This window comes from Histoplasma capsulatum, genomic scaffold (genome assembly GCF_000149585.1).
Source record: "Histoplasma capsulatum NAm1 scaffold_6 genomic scaffold, whole genome shotgun sequence".
Lineage (NCBI taxonomy): Eukaryota > Fungi > Ascomycota > Eurotiomycetes > Onygenales > Ajellomycetaceae > Histoplasma > Histoplasma mississippiense.
Window position 1 is genome coordinate 507,000 of NW_001813977.1, and position 15,568 is coordinate 522,567.

Below are 15,568 nucleotides of genomic sequence, written 5' to 3' on the forward strand. Positions count from 1 at the left end.
CCGAAGTTTTGTACGTTGTTTGGTGGGTATCTAGACTTTGTTTTAATTCGTCTATTCTTTCCTATATTCTTTGATACATACCTGCATGCATTTTAACTGGCGTATTTTGCTTACTTTTCATTACTATTTTGTCTCTTGTCTTTTTTCTGACAAAATGGTGGTTGGCCTTTGTTTTCTGTTTTTCATTCTCTGTATATCAGTTTCATTTTCAGTTCAGATCCACACCCACAACGCGACATAAAATTTTCGTTTCTCTATCATATAGAGGTCTACGGAAGAAACTTGCGGAGAAGGAATATTTTAGAAGTGACGAGACCATGTGCCAAGCGAACCCCAGCGAATGCTTTTTCCATGCGTTTCTGAAAAAATAATCCATTGCCCTCTTCATTTTTGCGTTGGTTTCCCGCACCTCGAACCTGTGGTGGCCACCATAATAAGCATATCATGTCGGTTGTTTTGTATATGGACTTGGGGACATTACTCTTTACCCCTTTTGCTCGCTTCTTTTCATGTTTTGTCTTACTGCTCTGCTCCTCCGTTGAACTGAATATATACATAGCCATCTTTGAATTTACATAATGATTAGATTATTTTATACTATTTTCATTTCTCCCTTTGGCCAACGGACTAAATTTCCCAGTCACTCTATGGATGATAGAATTTACCCAAACAAGGGGTCGATTTGTTTGAGCTAAAAAATTTTGTTGTGATGCTCGAATTTTCCCGTCCTTAACATTCTCGAGGTGTGCGGATTAGGGGAAAAAAATAAAAAATTAAAAAAATTAAAAAAATAATAAAAAAATAAATTGTTACAGATTAGTAGTAGTTATGCAAGTTGTTCATGTGGATATCTGAATCATAAGCCATAAAAACTTGGGGACGCTGCAGGCAAAAAGGTAAGTGGAATTGCCATTCATCTACTCCGTACGTGAGAGCAAAACCTCGATCAACATGCATGTAATTCCGCAGGCCCAAGTTAGTGAAAATCAAGCAGAAACTTGCTACAGCACAAAAAGGGAAATGATGAGATTGAAAAACATATTTGGCTTGGCGTTTAGTGTAGTGGATATTTTATAAATACAGCATTCGTATTTCTAAGAAATGAAATTTCCATATATATATATATATATATATATATAATTATGCACAGCAGATAGCAAAAGCGCTGAAAATTCATGTAGTCAAACTTCTTCTCTCGTGGTAGACAGATTCGCTGGCTCATCCGTGTTGTTCGAGCCGGGCTTTTGAAAAGGGCGCATGGAAAATAGACGGCCAGATGTGGAGAGGAGGCGGGTTTTGGGCTTCGGACCCAGGATGTTGTCGGTGTATGGTTCTGTATCTAGAGTGACGTTTTCTGCCCAGGCGGCCTTTTCCTTCCGCAGATCTCCCTGTACCCAGGGAATCGTAATCAGGGTCCATACTCCAGCCCAAAGGAGTGGGAGACTCCATCCCAGCTTATAAGCGGACAGGAGAGAAAGAACTATTCGTCAGCTACCTTGTTGTACTCAACGAGTTGTTTTCGGTAATCGGCAGGCTGCAAATTGAACTAACCACATAGGCAACATCTCTTGGTGTTGTAAATATTAATATGGTCGTAACTGTGGCAAAGATAATCGATCCGCCTCCCCAGAAGCAATTCATCTCGAAGAGCATCTGTCGAAAATAGGGGCTTGCTAGATATCTGTTCCGCAGCGCTCGTCGGTATTTCTGTCCTCCCGCGCCATCTACCGCAACAATATCTTCTATCAAAACGTATAACGCGGTCGGCATTACGGAGCCTTTGGGCGTGGAAGATATGCGGAATGGCGCTTGGTATCCTTGAGCGCGGAGGATGTCGAGCGTCAAATGCACTATTCCGAAGTAGAACATAACTGTGGGCAAGGGCATTGCTAGGAGACGAACTAAGAAGTTAAAGTCATGTGTTAGATGGAGTTGTCGGATTTCATAGGTAGAACGATATGGAGGCAATTCTTACTAAATGGCTCCTCTTGCACAGTTCCGCTGATGGCCGCGGGTTAGCTAACTAACTGACAAATGCCATTGCATTCAAGAGAAGGGATGATAACATACATAATAAGCTCAACAGCCAGGATCAGCCATACTATGGTGAAGTTGATCTGGAAGAAGTCCAGCTGAAGACGTATACCACGTTAGTTTCATGAAGCGCAAGGGTGATATCCATACCACCTACCCATGATCGCCGGGCATTAAGTGGCCTTACGACCGATCCCTTCCTATACAGAGTGTAAAATCTGTAGAAATATTCAGCGACAGCAACTCCGCCCAACGCAGCCGTGCTAATCGTAAAAACTGATAGGTTGAAATGAAAGCATCGTTAGACAGGTTTTCAGATACCCCAGGCTTCTTCTGACCGAGAAAGGGAAAATTTTTTTGAATACCTAAATTGTGAGACAGGTCGGTAAGATACCACAAAGTGAAGTACAGTATTAACGGCTGGGCAAGAGTGTCAATGACAAACAGAGTCCAGAAAAATGTTATGGCCCATTTGCGATCCCACAAGGAGTAGGGAAGATTCGGCGGGCCTGGAGTTGGTCGAACTGTGGGTTTGTCCATTAATGGGAAGTTATGCGTGCACTTTTCAACTGCCCGTGGTCCATAACGGGTGGATACGTCAATAACGCCTGTCAAGAACACCTTGAAGGCAGTAAAGGAAAGGAAAGGAAAGGAATAGCGTTGAGCAAAGTTCAGGGACGTTAAAACAGCCTGCAAGCGAATTGCCGTATATCGTATATATATCTATGCAAGGGCCTGAAATGCCATATCCACTAGATATTTTAGAGGCTGGAGATATGCTCCGTCAGCAGAGGCAACAGAAATCTCAACGCGGGGATGACATCATCGCCACTGCAAGGCGCTGATATCGCCGCCGGCCTGAGTAACAGTGATGATTGCAGACAGATTGAACCTGGGGGAAATTCGCTTCCGGGGTTACCGGCAGACTGAGTCATCATTCATTAGTACGAGTATTTTACGATGGCAGATCCAAAACAGAGGAGTTAGTATGGCAATAAAGTCCTGGATTTGGTAGAAAAGGCGCGGCGCTGCGCTTCCTCATCGATACGGGCTGGGGATCATGGCTAGTGGCCTTCTTACGGGATTGCCCGGAGCAAGATACTTTCCAGCCAGAATATCCCGGACCACATCACAAAATGGAGCGACCGAATACGGGTCTGTTTAAACTCCTGGACTTGGTCTGTCTTTGCGCTTCAAACTTTCGAATTCTCCAGTTCCAAGTTTTGAAGCTTGGAAGCCCACCCACATCACGTGGATGGCTGGAGCAGGCCCATTACATAATCCACACGCCTCGAGAATGGAAATGAGTCCAACCACGTCGTCTTCAACGCCGCAAGTTCGAATCCCGCCGTCGGCAAATGCACAGAGATGTCAAAAATATCCCCCTAGAACGGGCACAGCGTAATGATGGCTCGGAGCTTAAGAGACCTTATTGAATTTTTGCTTGCAGAGATATCGCTCTGTGGTGAACGAGGTGCGTATCGTCTTTTCCACCCCCTTTTCACCATGGCAGAAATGTATACAGGCAGCATGAATTTGTATTTCAACGAAATTTCACTTGTTTTGCACAGATGAGTTTTACTCATAAACTATGTCGTTGATGGTTCCTGAGATGAAAGTATCTCTCTCACATGCTTAGATGCATTGGGCGCATGGTAGACCTATCCTGAGCTAATATCTCAATATAGGTGCTTCTCCTGCGGATGTGCTTGCTTTTATTGATGATTTCTATGATCCATCTATCCACCCAAGTGATCGCCCTCCTCCACTTGCTGGGACTACAAGCCGCATTCCAAATATTGACCGTAAGTTCAAGCAGAAAGCATGGGTTTGGCTGACCAGGCACCCGGAGGTTTCTGTTGGCAAGAACAGGGAAGGCAATAACCTTACTCTGGATGAGGTGGAAAGCCGGTGTGCCGAAACCACTGCAGAGGAGCCATATCCCAATTCTCAAAATGCCCTACCACCAGAAAATGGCGGCCTTGTTGCTGCAGGGACGCAGATACAGCCAACCTCAGACGGGAAACTTCGCGTCTATGTTTCAGAAGAGCGAATGTGGCTTGCTATCGCTGGGCACGAGCTCGACCATTCTAGGGTCCCTCCCCTAGAGTTCGCTCTTCTATCTGTCATTGCTTCCCGAAAGTGGCAAGGGATTATGCAGCCAGAACTACCTAAACTGAGCGGCCAAGACAAGCGCTCCATTCCCAAGCGAACTGATTCTTTAAGCCAGAAAGGATATATCGAGAAAAAAGCTGTTCAGTATAAGTCTTCTCGTACAAGTTTATGCACGCTCCGTCAATTTGTCCGTTCAAAACCAGCTGAGCAATGTGATGGGCTGTCTGGGGAGAATGCAGGTTCCCAACCGGGTGAGCTAACCAATGTGGTTGATTTCCCTGTTCTCCTCGAGAAGCTTTTTCAATGCCTTAAAGAATTCAAAGTCATTACACGATATGACTTGAAAGCAAAACTTGGAATGGAGGATCGCTGGCGCGCCAGGATTTTAGGAAGGGCCATTCGAAAGTTGGAAAGAATAGGTTGTGTCCGTCGTGTCAGAGCAGTATCTCAATACTCTGATAGGATGAAAACTCGACATCAATCTGTCATGCTAATCCGGGAACTCACCGAAAACGACCTTCGGCTTTTCCTTGAAGACAGTCGCACTCTGATATCATACCTGGAGCAGGAGGACATGGATGCTGCTGAGATGGACCAGGACCAAGGCCAGCAAGATACGGTCGATGGACTATCCGAGGTGAAGGGAAACGTTGCCAGCACACCTGAAGTTGAATATTTAGAGCAGATGGGACGGGTTGTACCTAGATGGACACCGGATCAGATTTTGCCAAATTTAATATTTGACATCGTACACAAGAGTGGTCAAGAAGGAAGTACTAACCATGTAAGTGGGATGAAAAGACTGCTTTAACCGATTTTTTCTATCCATTTGACCGCCCAAACTGATATAATTATTCAAGGATATCAACGTCGCATGTATGGGCCCGTTTTACAGGCGGCCAATCGAGTATACAGTGAGTCGGCTTGTTGAGATTTGGCAGGTTTCTCAACCGATTTACCTTAGACACCTCGCTCTGGTTCGAGATGTAGGACTTCGGGGTACAATTTCGATGTATATCCATTATTCCTTGAGCAATTTCAGATCACTGGTGGACGACGGCCAGGTTTCGTGGGAAGCGGTGAAACTTTCAACGGAGGGAAAATTTAGTGTTAAAATTCCTCCCGTTGATGCGACATTCCAAGTAGATGAACATGGTTTCCCTGTGGATATGAAACCATCGAACCTGCTGAATGATGGCAATGCAACACTTAAAGAGTGTCTTGAGGCTGCGAAACCATCCGATTACACCCTCACAATGTACGATCCTGTCGTACAAAAACGTGATGACGGCACTTGCGGTACGTGATTGGTTACTTTGATATGTATGAGATAGATTTTATACTAATTATCCAGAAGCCATAATTTTCCGAGGCAGGATGTTGGGCGGAAAGCCCAAAAGAGGCTCTAGTCACTTCGGTCCAGATGCTGGTTCATCAAGTGCTGAAGAGGACGCACCGCAGGCTTCCATTTCTCGAGGGCGGAAACGGAGAGCAATTGAAGCAGGTTTTGGTCGATCAGTAGATGTCGTGGTCGATGTTCTGGATGAAGGAGAAACTGGAGGACCATCCAAACGCCAGCGAAAATTGAAGGAATATGTCGATCCTTATGCTGGAATGACGGAGAAGGAGAAGTTGGAAGCCCAGGGATTCGACGAGACGTGGACCGAATACAGCATCCTCATACTCGAACGTCCTGGACCTGGTATCTTTTTCACTCCTCCAGGCAAGCGACGGCCAGTCGGAAAAGCCCGGGGTCGCCCGGGTCGAAGTCGTATTGCTGTCATCAAATCGGAGAAACTGAAGGAAATTGAGTGGTTTACTAATCAGCAAGATACTGAAAATCCCCCAAATGAAGCTACAAGGGATTTGGAACCTATTTTTGGAACTGTAAAGAAAGGGGAGGGGATTGAGAATCGATCCGTATCACCACTTACCCGAGAACGAAACTTTCTCAGTCCACGGCGACACCCTCATCTCGACTCACTGATCGATTGCAACCGGGTGAGGATGCCGATGTCCAAGAAACCCTTCCTCCTGGTGTTGACGCGGGGACCAATGACCATCTCGACAATCCACCGCAATCCAATAAAAGGAAATATACTGACATGGGCGGTGATGAAGAAACATCGATACCCGCTCAGACTGGCGAATCCCCCTCCAAAAGAAGGAATACTCAGTTGCAACAAAGTCGCCAAGTGCCCAGAAAAGATCTTCCAGGGAAAGAAATCGACAAGTCTCCTAGAAGGGACGTCAGAACTGGTCCAGCAGAGCTAATTAGGCTTATTCCACAAGCTGACAAGCCGGTGCAAGGTCCACAAACCACAGGGCAACATGCGACTCCCGTAACAGCTAGGCGTGAGCGAACACAGAAAGTTGGCGATATCAATGTGGGTTACGAGAAATCAAAATCGCCTGAAGTGGTTGAACATATGCCGAGTGGGAGTAATGGTGAAACACCCTCAGAAACTTTACGATCGCACCGACCCCAATCCTCCAGTGCTACTCCTTCGGAGCATGTACCCGGACCAAACAATACATGTACGGAAGTCTCCCAGTCCAGGATGGAAATCGAGGATACGGAAAATAGAACAATACAAGCCACAGACATTTCCTCTCAAGTTTCTGAAACCATATCACTCACAAATGCTAAAACGAAAGCTAAGAAGCTAGATATTCAAGGAGGATCCATTGCGTTTCTTCGAAGGAAGATTGTCATGGATGTGGTCGAGAGCGCCGACGGAGTGTATCCATACGGCACTGAGTTGTGGTACCCTTTCACTACTGCTTGGCTAAAGACCAAACAAACCGAAAGGCCCGACTTTCGAACACTTCGAAATGCGGTGAAATATATGACTGAGAGTGGGACGCTCCGCCAGCTAACCTTCAGCGGGAGGAACAGCAAAGGGCTAATGGTCACCAAGTCCATCATTGCGAAACCAGATATCCCTGCAACTGATCCAATAGTTATGGATTTGCTGAGGGCAATGTTAGAAGCCGACCCCCAGCAATACTTTCCACCCGGCCCTGATATTGATCCATCAATAAGGAAGTCGCACAAAATCACACAACTGCCCGCAAGAAAACTCCCGGAGATAAAAGAAGAAGTCACCGTGACATTACATCAAGTGCCGGTGAAGGCCCGACCTCCTGAAATGAGACATACCCGTGTTTACAAACCAAGATCGGGGCCCATAGAACGGCTTCGAAGTACTAAGCGACGGTCTCCTGCAAATTCCTTTTTGAACTGGTTAACAACGATGCAAGACCCAAGCCTGAAAACGGGAATACGGCAGCCCGTCCCATCAATACCAAGGCTGTTACCATACACAATCATTTTGTGTCCGTCCCAATCGTTCCATGCCCCAACTGGCACGTTTGGAACCATATTATCTGATATGCAAGGGCGTAGCCAAACAACGACGATGCCCCAATGGGCCCAGACAACCATGAGTTTACCACGAAATCTTGGAGATATCCTTTCCCTGACAAAGAAACGGCAGCATCCATCGTCAAATCTTACCGATCCTGTTTCTAGCAGGGTATTCTCTGAAATTGATGCAGTAGGCAGATGGGAATCTAGGCACCCTGAGCTATTCGATTCGCAGAGAGTCGGGTGGAGATACATTAACCATGGGATACCTGGCCCATTTCAAAGCGCTCCTCTGGACGGCTCTGTACGATTCGATGCCAGTGAAACTTCACAAGTATCAACGGGACGAGCAAGACCACTTCCGCAGAATTCACTTCGGATCCTCGCGTCATCGTCCGCCGGAGCAACTCCATCAGCGCGTCCATCTGGTCGTCAAGTCGCATCTCGTGGTCAGAAGCGCCTCGACTTACCCGTCAACCGACGACTCGAGCAAATGCAAGAATCAAAAGCGGATAAACGAACTTCCAAAGCAGCAGCCCCGACTGCTCGAAGAATCAAGCTCATCAATATCCTCTCTGGCGACATTGTACAAAAGATCACTGCTGCGATCGTCGTTGTTCGAACTTTGGCTGGTGGACTTGAGGGTAAAATGATTGACTGGCAGCTCGTTACGTTAGCTTTCCCAGATCACGACCCTAAGCTTATCACGGATCGTGGAAAGGCGATCATTTCAAGAAATCGACTTCAAATGTCGAAAATGCAAAGTGATTTTCAAGACCAATATGCAGAAGCATACGAGAAGGACCAGGTACCACGTATCGATTACGCCGACCTTACCTCGTATGATTGGCAGTGGATCGTTAATTGGGCGAGCAACAAACTCGAGGCCCCCCGTTCAGATAATCTTCCAAACTTACCAGCTACCCACCAGCAATTCGATAGCCTTTTTGACGTTCGTCCCGAACCGGTTCAAACGCTTGACGAGTTATATCAGCATAACGCCCCAGCCACGATTCCTCGAAAACAAGCCTTGCTAGCTGGTACAAACTTTGCAATTCCTGTTTCCAGGACTGGCACGAGACATGAACGGCAACGGCCCGGAACTGAACGCCTCAACGTAGCTAAAACCTGGGTACGGGCGAATGTGATCACGCCAGAAGAGTCGTATAACTCAGCAGAGGCGCGGCGCATTCTTGAATGCCTTGGCGAAGAGCTCATCGGGCAGGCGATACAGTCACTCATCACTGAACGAGTGATCTCCATGGGCAATAGGGGTCGAATTACTCCAGGGCGCAATTACGACGTGACAGAGTATTTCGTGCATGCATTTGGCCGCAAACGCGCCATTGAAGCAACGCAGTTGAAACGAGCGGCGACTTTCAAAACCACCATCCTGGACACGCAACTGCATCTGGAAGGGAAATGCGCTGTCAACTATGACGCGGAAGACGGGGATATCCTCGTCCTTATCAACCTCTTCGCTGAGGGGAGGGTGACCATATGGCCCAAAAACCCGCCGAGGGATAAATACGGGCTGACGGATGGCGGCTACCTGACGCGCCTCATGGACAAGGGCAAGCTTCGCTTCGACGTCGAAGTTCTCCCTGTCCCCGAACGCTACGTTTATGGAAACCCCGTCCAGCTCCCCAAAAGCATGCCGAGGGGCGATATGCCGGCTGACTTCCCGCCCTCCACCAGTCCTCCCCCTTTCTGCAAAATTCCCCTTTGGTTCGATATCCATGGCAACTTTGTCAAGATGCTCTGGGATCTGGTCATTGCGGCGGTCGTGGGCTATCTTGCTGCTCGCCCCGGCCTCAGCGCAGCGAGCATTAGCCGTATTTTTCAGCCTCATATTGCTGAGTGGGAAGTAGCTTTGGTTCTGGAGTGGATGGAGGAAGCTGGTGTCGTTGAGAGGCTTGCTGGTGTGTCCGGCTGGGCGGTGAAGGAGTGGTGGTGGATGGTTGTGCAGAGCTGAAGGGCTCACCGTGTATTTTTAACTATTCATATGCAAGATTGATATATTATTTGTCCATGGAGTGATATTTGTACAGTACAAAACAAATATTGTATGCAGTATAGCTAATTTTATAGCGTTATTAGTATCAAAATCTACCTTTAAACTGAACAGCGTCGTCGGCTATCTGGATATCTTGCTGGGATTAGATTAGGCCGTTAAAGGAGGGATGGAAAATTGAGTTCCAGTAAGGAAACCGTCACGATAAAAACCCGCGGCTCCTAATAGTATGCATAGTTACAGTGTGATCCATGATCAAAGATATAGTCAGTCGAGAGATACACAATGAAAATGAATAAGGAAAATAAAAACTTGCTCAAATCAGCAATATTCATGACGCATTGAAAAAAAAAAAAAAAAAAAAATCAGTCTAGAACGCCATCCTTCCCCACCCGACAAATAGCTACAAGCAAGCATTCAAGGAAAAGCATCAATATATAAATGAAACATAATAAACCAGCAATGCATTATTCCCAATTGTGCCATTCATCCTGGCCTTCACTCCTAGTTCGCCCACTCGGCTGGCTAGGGGGTGTGCTGTCGTCTTCTGAAACCACCTCCCCCGCGTCAGGGCGGGGAGACATGGGCCGCAGCGTTTTCATCGAAAGCCCCGTGTCGGGACGCTGTACATGAGTACCTCTATCGTCAAAATCTCCGTTATTGGTTGGACGCCGCGAGACATCGCTGTATCCTCCAGCTGACGTATCGCCAGAGGATTGCCATGTTTCAGATCGTGGGGGTTGCGGGGCAGTAGGTGGATGCAGTTGGTCCAGTGGCTGGTGCCCGCTCCACCGCTGCATTCTCCTGTTCTCTATGCGTTGCTTTGTTTCAAGCCATTCGGAACTTGCTTCCCAATGCCAGCCGTCGCCTGTGGTGTTGCATATGGGCAGGAACCAGAGCAAGGGGTTTTCACCGAAGAGATGTATGAAGTTGCGGCGCCATCCGAGGTCAAATGCGTGAGGGAGCTTTTCTCCGTCTTGTTCATCTAAGTATTCATCATATCGCGCTCTCTCACGAGCATGTTCCAACTCATCATAGGAGTGGTAAAGGGATTGTTGTGCGGGGGATAAATGTTGGTGTTGGGCATATGTTGTTGGTACATGTTCGGGATGGAATTGACGGGGTGCAATGGTGGGCGAACTTCGTTCTTCTCCTTCCTCCGCACGAGTCACACCAGGGATAGCGTTGGCATGTGCATCCAGGAATTGATGACCATAGCTATGGAGCGTGTGGCTAAGGCGGTGGTCCATCTGCCCGTTAACAGGGCTCGCCCTTATCTGCCTCTGGCGATCAAAAGATTTGCGGATAGGTGCGAGGTATCTAGTCTTTTCTAAACATTCTATCGTTGTGGAACCTCGTGCTGCAAGGTTGATATGCCAACCTGTGAATGCGGATAAAACCAGGCCCATTATCCCAGCTATGACGGCTAAGAGAACATTGGCGACAGGACCGAATGATTCGATATACCGAGTATCATTCAATATCTCTGTCCAAACCCAGGTTGCAGAAACTGCAAAGCATACCCAACAAAATAAACATGTGTATATCAAAAACAGCAAAAACGGTTTGTAGTTACGGAACCCGACGCACGTAGCTAGCCAAGGGCAATGGTGATCCATCTTGAGAACACAGCGCTGGCATGACGAACAGTGGTGAGTACGATCAGGTTTGACGCACATGCACTTTTTGCAGTATCTTTTACCACCAGCCGAGCTCACCGTCAGGTTTGTATAGCCGGATGTTTCCGTCGTGGGAAGAGAGCTATACATATGTCGGTTTCCGCGACTATTCGTCCGAGGCCCCGTCAACGGAGAACCCGGATCTGTGAAGACAGCAATCGTATACGAAGAATTTAAAAGGATGTAAAGGATTATTCCGAGAACGGATGTTGCAGGACCTGGTTTATGTGTCAGAGAAGTGCATTTAAACCCATCACGCAGGTAAAAGCGTTTTGCTAGGTGCATTCAAGATAAAGCGCACTCCACGACGTACCAATCCACCTGCTTTTTGTTGGTTGCATTCCTATCTTTGCTTCCACATATACAGACCATGTCGTAAGTCCGTACACGAATGCCAACGGGAAATATATGAACATATTACAGCATAGGCGTTCACATCTTCGAGCAACTTCCCGGCACCTCCTCCTCGAAGGCGAAAGCGGAGGACTCGTGGGAGCTGGGGCGGAGAACGCCTCCATCTTGTCAAGGCTCCGTCTAAATCCAAAAGGGAGAATATATGTATCTCATCGGGGGAATATGAAATCCATCGAGTGTACGTCCAAGTTGCTTTCCGTTGTCGTTGTCGTTGTCTCGGAGTTGTCTTGGAGCTTTGGAGCTGATAAATGGCTTGGCAATACTGGTAACGTGATCACCCACCTAACGATCGCTATTTTGCATACTAAATCAAGAATGCTTAGATACATAAATCTCAACAATAACCCTATCAAATTTATATATAATATGTAATTTATGTATGTATATCTACATAGTAGATTATGCAATTTTTAGATATTAAAAATCTGCATTATGTATTGAGTTATAAAGTGTATTAGCAGTTGATTTTCTTAATAAATTACATATATAAATTATATGAGATGTATTCAGATTACTGTATTGTTATTAATAGAACTATTCAATATTTTTCAATTAAATTCTAACAGCTATTAAAAAATTATATAATTAATTTAAATTTCAATTTATATATAAAAAGACTATATATTAAGAAAGTTATTTAAATATGACAGAAACTTGCATTTTTCTCATAGAAATATAAAAAATATAGCTAGTAATTCAAATACATCTCATATAAATTTATGAAGAAATATTCAGAACTTTTATATATGTAATACACAATGAATAATATAATCTTTTATATCATCATTTTCTTATAATAGTTAGATTTGATAGTAGATTATAAATTACCAATAAAATATCAAATATATTTAAAAATGATTGATATATGAGGTGGATAATTTTGTCAATTTGTATGGGAAATCGCGATCGTTAGGTGGGAGTGATCGTTAGGTGGGTGATCACGTTAATGAAATTACTTTCACCAGCCACGCCGCCTCCGCCTTTGTATCAACACACACATCATCCTGAGAAGGGTAGAAGGATAGCTTCGCAACGCTGACGGCATTCCTGGGCTTCTTTTTGTATGTCGATGAACTTCTGGATTATACTTATACCAGATGGAAATACTGTTGGCCCTGGTATTTCTCTTGTGTTCACCTGATCTCCATGGATTCTCCCTTTTAGATGGCTACAGCGTCATATATCATCCATATTCGAGACCAGTCGTCAACTCAACTTATTCAGTCTGAGCTTCGCGGATGAAGTCATGTCATCCCAACTGGTACCCCGTTCACTATCCTCAGCGCAGGCGCCCACACACACAAGTGTATTGCAACGCGTGTCCATCCTCCGGCACAGTTGTCCTATCCGCGATCACCGTCCTTGTGTGGTGTTCCCACTTGTTTTAATAGAAAGAAGCTCAGCGGCGAATAAAGCAAAATGCAATTGAGTGTAAAATGACGACTGGAATCTCCCTTGAATTGAACCCAGCGTCTTCGAGCTTCTGGAAGTTACTCTGATACTTCTTCCTTCGTTGGCCTCCGCCTCCACGAGCCCAGCAGATCCGGACTTAGCATGGACATTCAAGTACGAACATTCTCTAACCTATGACATTTTCGTTTCGAGTAATTTGAAGAAGGATGTTGCTCCAAATCTTTTCTGTTACTATACTCGGACTTAGGGATCAACCTCCTTTTGACAGACAAGAAATTGACAGTTCCAAACCTTCCTTCAAATTAAGTCACCACTTACGACTGATTGGTGATTTTGAAGCACATTTCGAGCCTGTAGAGGGGGCATACACCTGGTACATCGATTACTTCCTGTTTACTTGTACGCTTCCCCTTAACCCATGATTCGGCTGCTTTCTGATATCTGGGTCTGTCCGATCCTGGCTTATCAAAACTAGTCAACAGGATGGATATATGCATAGCCGAGTTGCCTCTCCAGTGCCAGATCGGAAATTAGACCAAAAAACCAATCCAAAAGTTTCTAAAACCCACAGAGTATCTAAAGCAGATACCAGAGACTCATCAATACCATGAGGCAGCCAATTTAAGGAGCAGCTTTAGAAAAGCCGACTGTACTAAATTCTAAAGCACAGCTGGTAATAGCAAGGCCTGCAAGTTCTTGCAACTATAAGCTCTCGTATTAATCCAGATATACGCGCGCACCTGATGTCGTTTCAAATTCAACCACTTTCCACTTACCTGCCTTCCTGCTAACGGTATAATCAATCAGGGATTTGATCTTGAATAGTACTAGTACCTTATTCCTCTCACATCACCTCTAAACTCCCAAGTGTGCATACCAGTTTTCCATACTATTATCCATTGAATTTCTTCAGAAGAAACCGTAAGGGAAAAAAAGAAGAAAAGAAGAATCCCAAAACTAACCCCACCTTACAAAACAGTCCCTTTCAAATCCCGGTCCCCCAATACCCTCCGCACCCACCTCGTCCTCAAACTACAAGAAGATCCCCTACACCCAATCCTTCATCTCCTACCCAGACATCGCGCCCTTACTGCAATCGCTTTCTGTCCCGCCCCTCCCCGGCAGCACCAACTACCTCCCGTACCCCTTACCCGCCATCGCCCACCCAGCCACCCTCGCCCACCCCACCGCCAACCCCAATGGCGTCATAAACGACAGCTGGTCCATCGCCCTGCACCTAGACGGGGCGTTTCCGTTTCCGGCTCCTGACCACCCTACCCTCTTCCCCTCAGTCGGCAGCCACGATGAAGCAGGTCAGCGCCCTGGTGCCCGCGACGCGGCGGATCCTGGTGCCGCAGATCCCTGCGCTCCTCGACGAGCGGGGCGCGGCGTATTTCCGGCGGACGCGGGAGGAGATGTTCGGGGTGACGCTGGAGGCGATGGCGGGGGATAAGCGCGGAGTGGAGCAGGCGTGGGAGAGCGTGGAGGCGGATGTGGAGGTTGCGCGGCAGATGTTGTTGAGGGGCCGCGAGGGGCCGCGGGGGGGGCCGTTCTTCGAGGGCGCGGAGGCCGGGTATGCGGATTTTGTGTTTGTGGCTTTTTTTGACGTGGTATGAGCGCGGGGATCGGGTGGCGTGGGAGCGGGTGGTTGGTGGCGGGGATGGGGAGATTAGGCGGTTTGTGGGATGCATGCTTGCCGTGGATTGAGAGGCAAGGGGTGGATAGGGAGTATATGTGGTTGGGATTGTAGTGTCGTCCATTCGCTGTATTATATATTGTTAAATGTTGGAAGAATAGTGGATTACGATACGCAGAGGAAGAATTTAGCTACACAGACAACAAGGCCTGGGAAACGTGGTGATCATTAACGATATACTTGTATGTCCCTCGATGCTCTAACTGGCAGCTGGTAAAAAAGGGGGAGGTAGGGGAAAGATTGGGAGAAGGGAAATAGAAAAGATGAATTACTCCCACACAAAAACCCACCCAGAGCATAAACAAAAAGGAAGTGTCATGAGAGTATATTAAAATGTGAAGACATTTCAGGCAACAATTAAAAACCGGGTGGGAGTGAAATAAACAGCACAACCCGACAGATAAACTAGGTGGGAAGAAAAATTGAAAGGGGCAAAAAAGATCTAACGCTAAAATCTCTATGTACCGAACAAACCAACCATTAAACGGCAGCGAAAGGAGCTGAAGGGTGAAACAAATTGGAGTATCCATCTTCCAAATTCCGAGGAAGATAATAGAACGAGACAGATAACAAGACAGGGAAACAACACGGGTTCTCGAGAGAGAAAAGAAAAGATTTAAAAGGAAGAAGGATATTATACCGCCATACACCGAATAAATGAAGGTAAAGCAACAAAAAAAATATAGATAAATAATCAACAAAATGGTATTACTCTATGTAGATGCCGGGTAAACAGAAGTGTAAGGGGTAAAGCAAAGAAAAGGAAGAAATCTTTCGCCATGTGGGTTCTTAGGAACTTGGCGGATTGGGAGAGGCACCGGGAGGGAGGCATG

General features: G+C 46.4%; 4 protein-coding genes across 4 annotated transcripts; 2 read left to right on the forward strand and 2 right to left on the reverse strand.

The window, feature by feature from the left end:
* Positions 1–1,181: 1,181 nt before the first annotated feature.
* HCAG_06482 (conserved hypothetical protein) lies at positions 1,182–2,574 on the reverse strand (the record flags this gene model as incomplete). Its single annotated transcript, XM_001538827.1, has 6 exons — positions 1,182–1,454; positions 1,552–1,901; positions 1,976–2,001; positions 2,071–2,132; positions 2,192–2,297; positions 2,480–2,574. 6 exons carry the CDS (start codon positions 2,572–2,574, stop codon positions 1,182–1,184), a joined length of 912 nt encoding a protein of 303 aa, XP_001538877.1.
* Positions 2,575–3,438: 864 nt separating this feature from the next.
* Positions 3,439–9,494, forward strand: HCAG_06483 (predicted protein; the record flags this gene model as incomplete). The annotated part of the gene is made up of 5 exons (XM_001538828.1): positions 3,439–3,508; positions 3,723–4,933; positions 5,010–5,448; positions 5,522–6,036; positions 6,105–9,494. The coding sequence occupies 5 exons, from the start codon at positions 3,439–3,441 to the stop codon at positions 9,492–9,494; spliced, it is 5,625 nt and encodes a 1,874-aa protein (XP_001538878.1).
* A 506-nt stretch (positions 9,495–10,000) lies between these two features.
* On the reverse strand, positions 10,001–10,783 carry HCAG_06484 (conserved hypothetical protein; the record flags this gene model as incomplete). Its single annotated transcript, XM_001538829.1, has 1 exon — positions 10,001–10,783. One exon carries the CDS (start codon positions 10,781–10,783, stop codon positions 10,001–10,003), a length of 783 nt encoding a protein of 260 aa, XP_001538879.1.
* Positions 10,784–14,343: 3,560 nt separating this feature from the next.
* Positions 14,344–14,900, forward strand: HCAG_06485 (predicted protein; the record flags this gene model as incomplete). The annotated part of the gene is made up of 2 exons (XM_001538830.1): positions 14,344–14,612; positions 14,837–14,900. 2 exons carry the CDS (start codon positions 14,344–14,346, stop codon positions 14,898–14,900), a joined length of 333 nt encoding a protein of 110 aa, XP_001538880.1.
* Between the last annotated feature and the right edge of the window lie 668 nt (positions 14,901–15,568).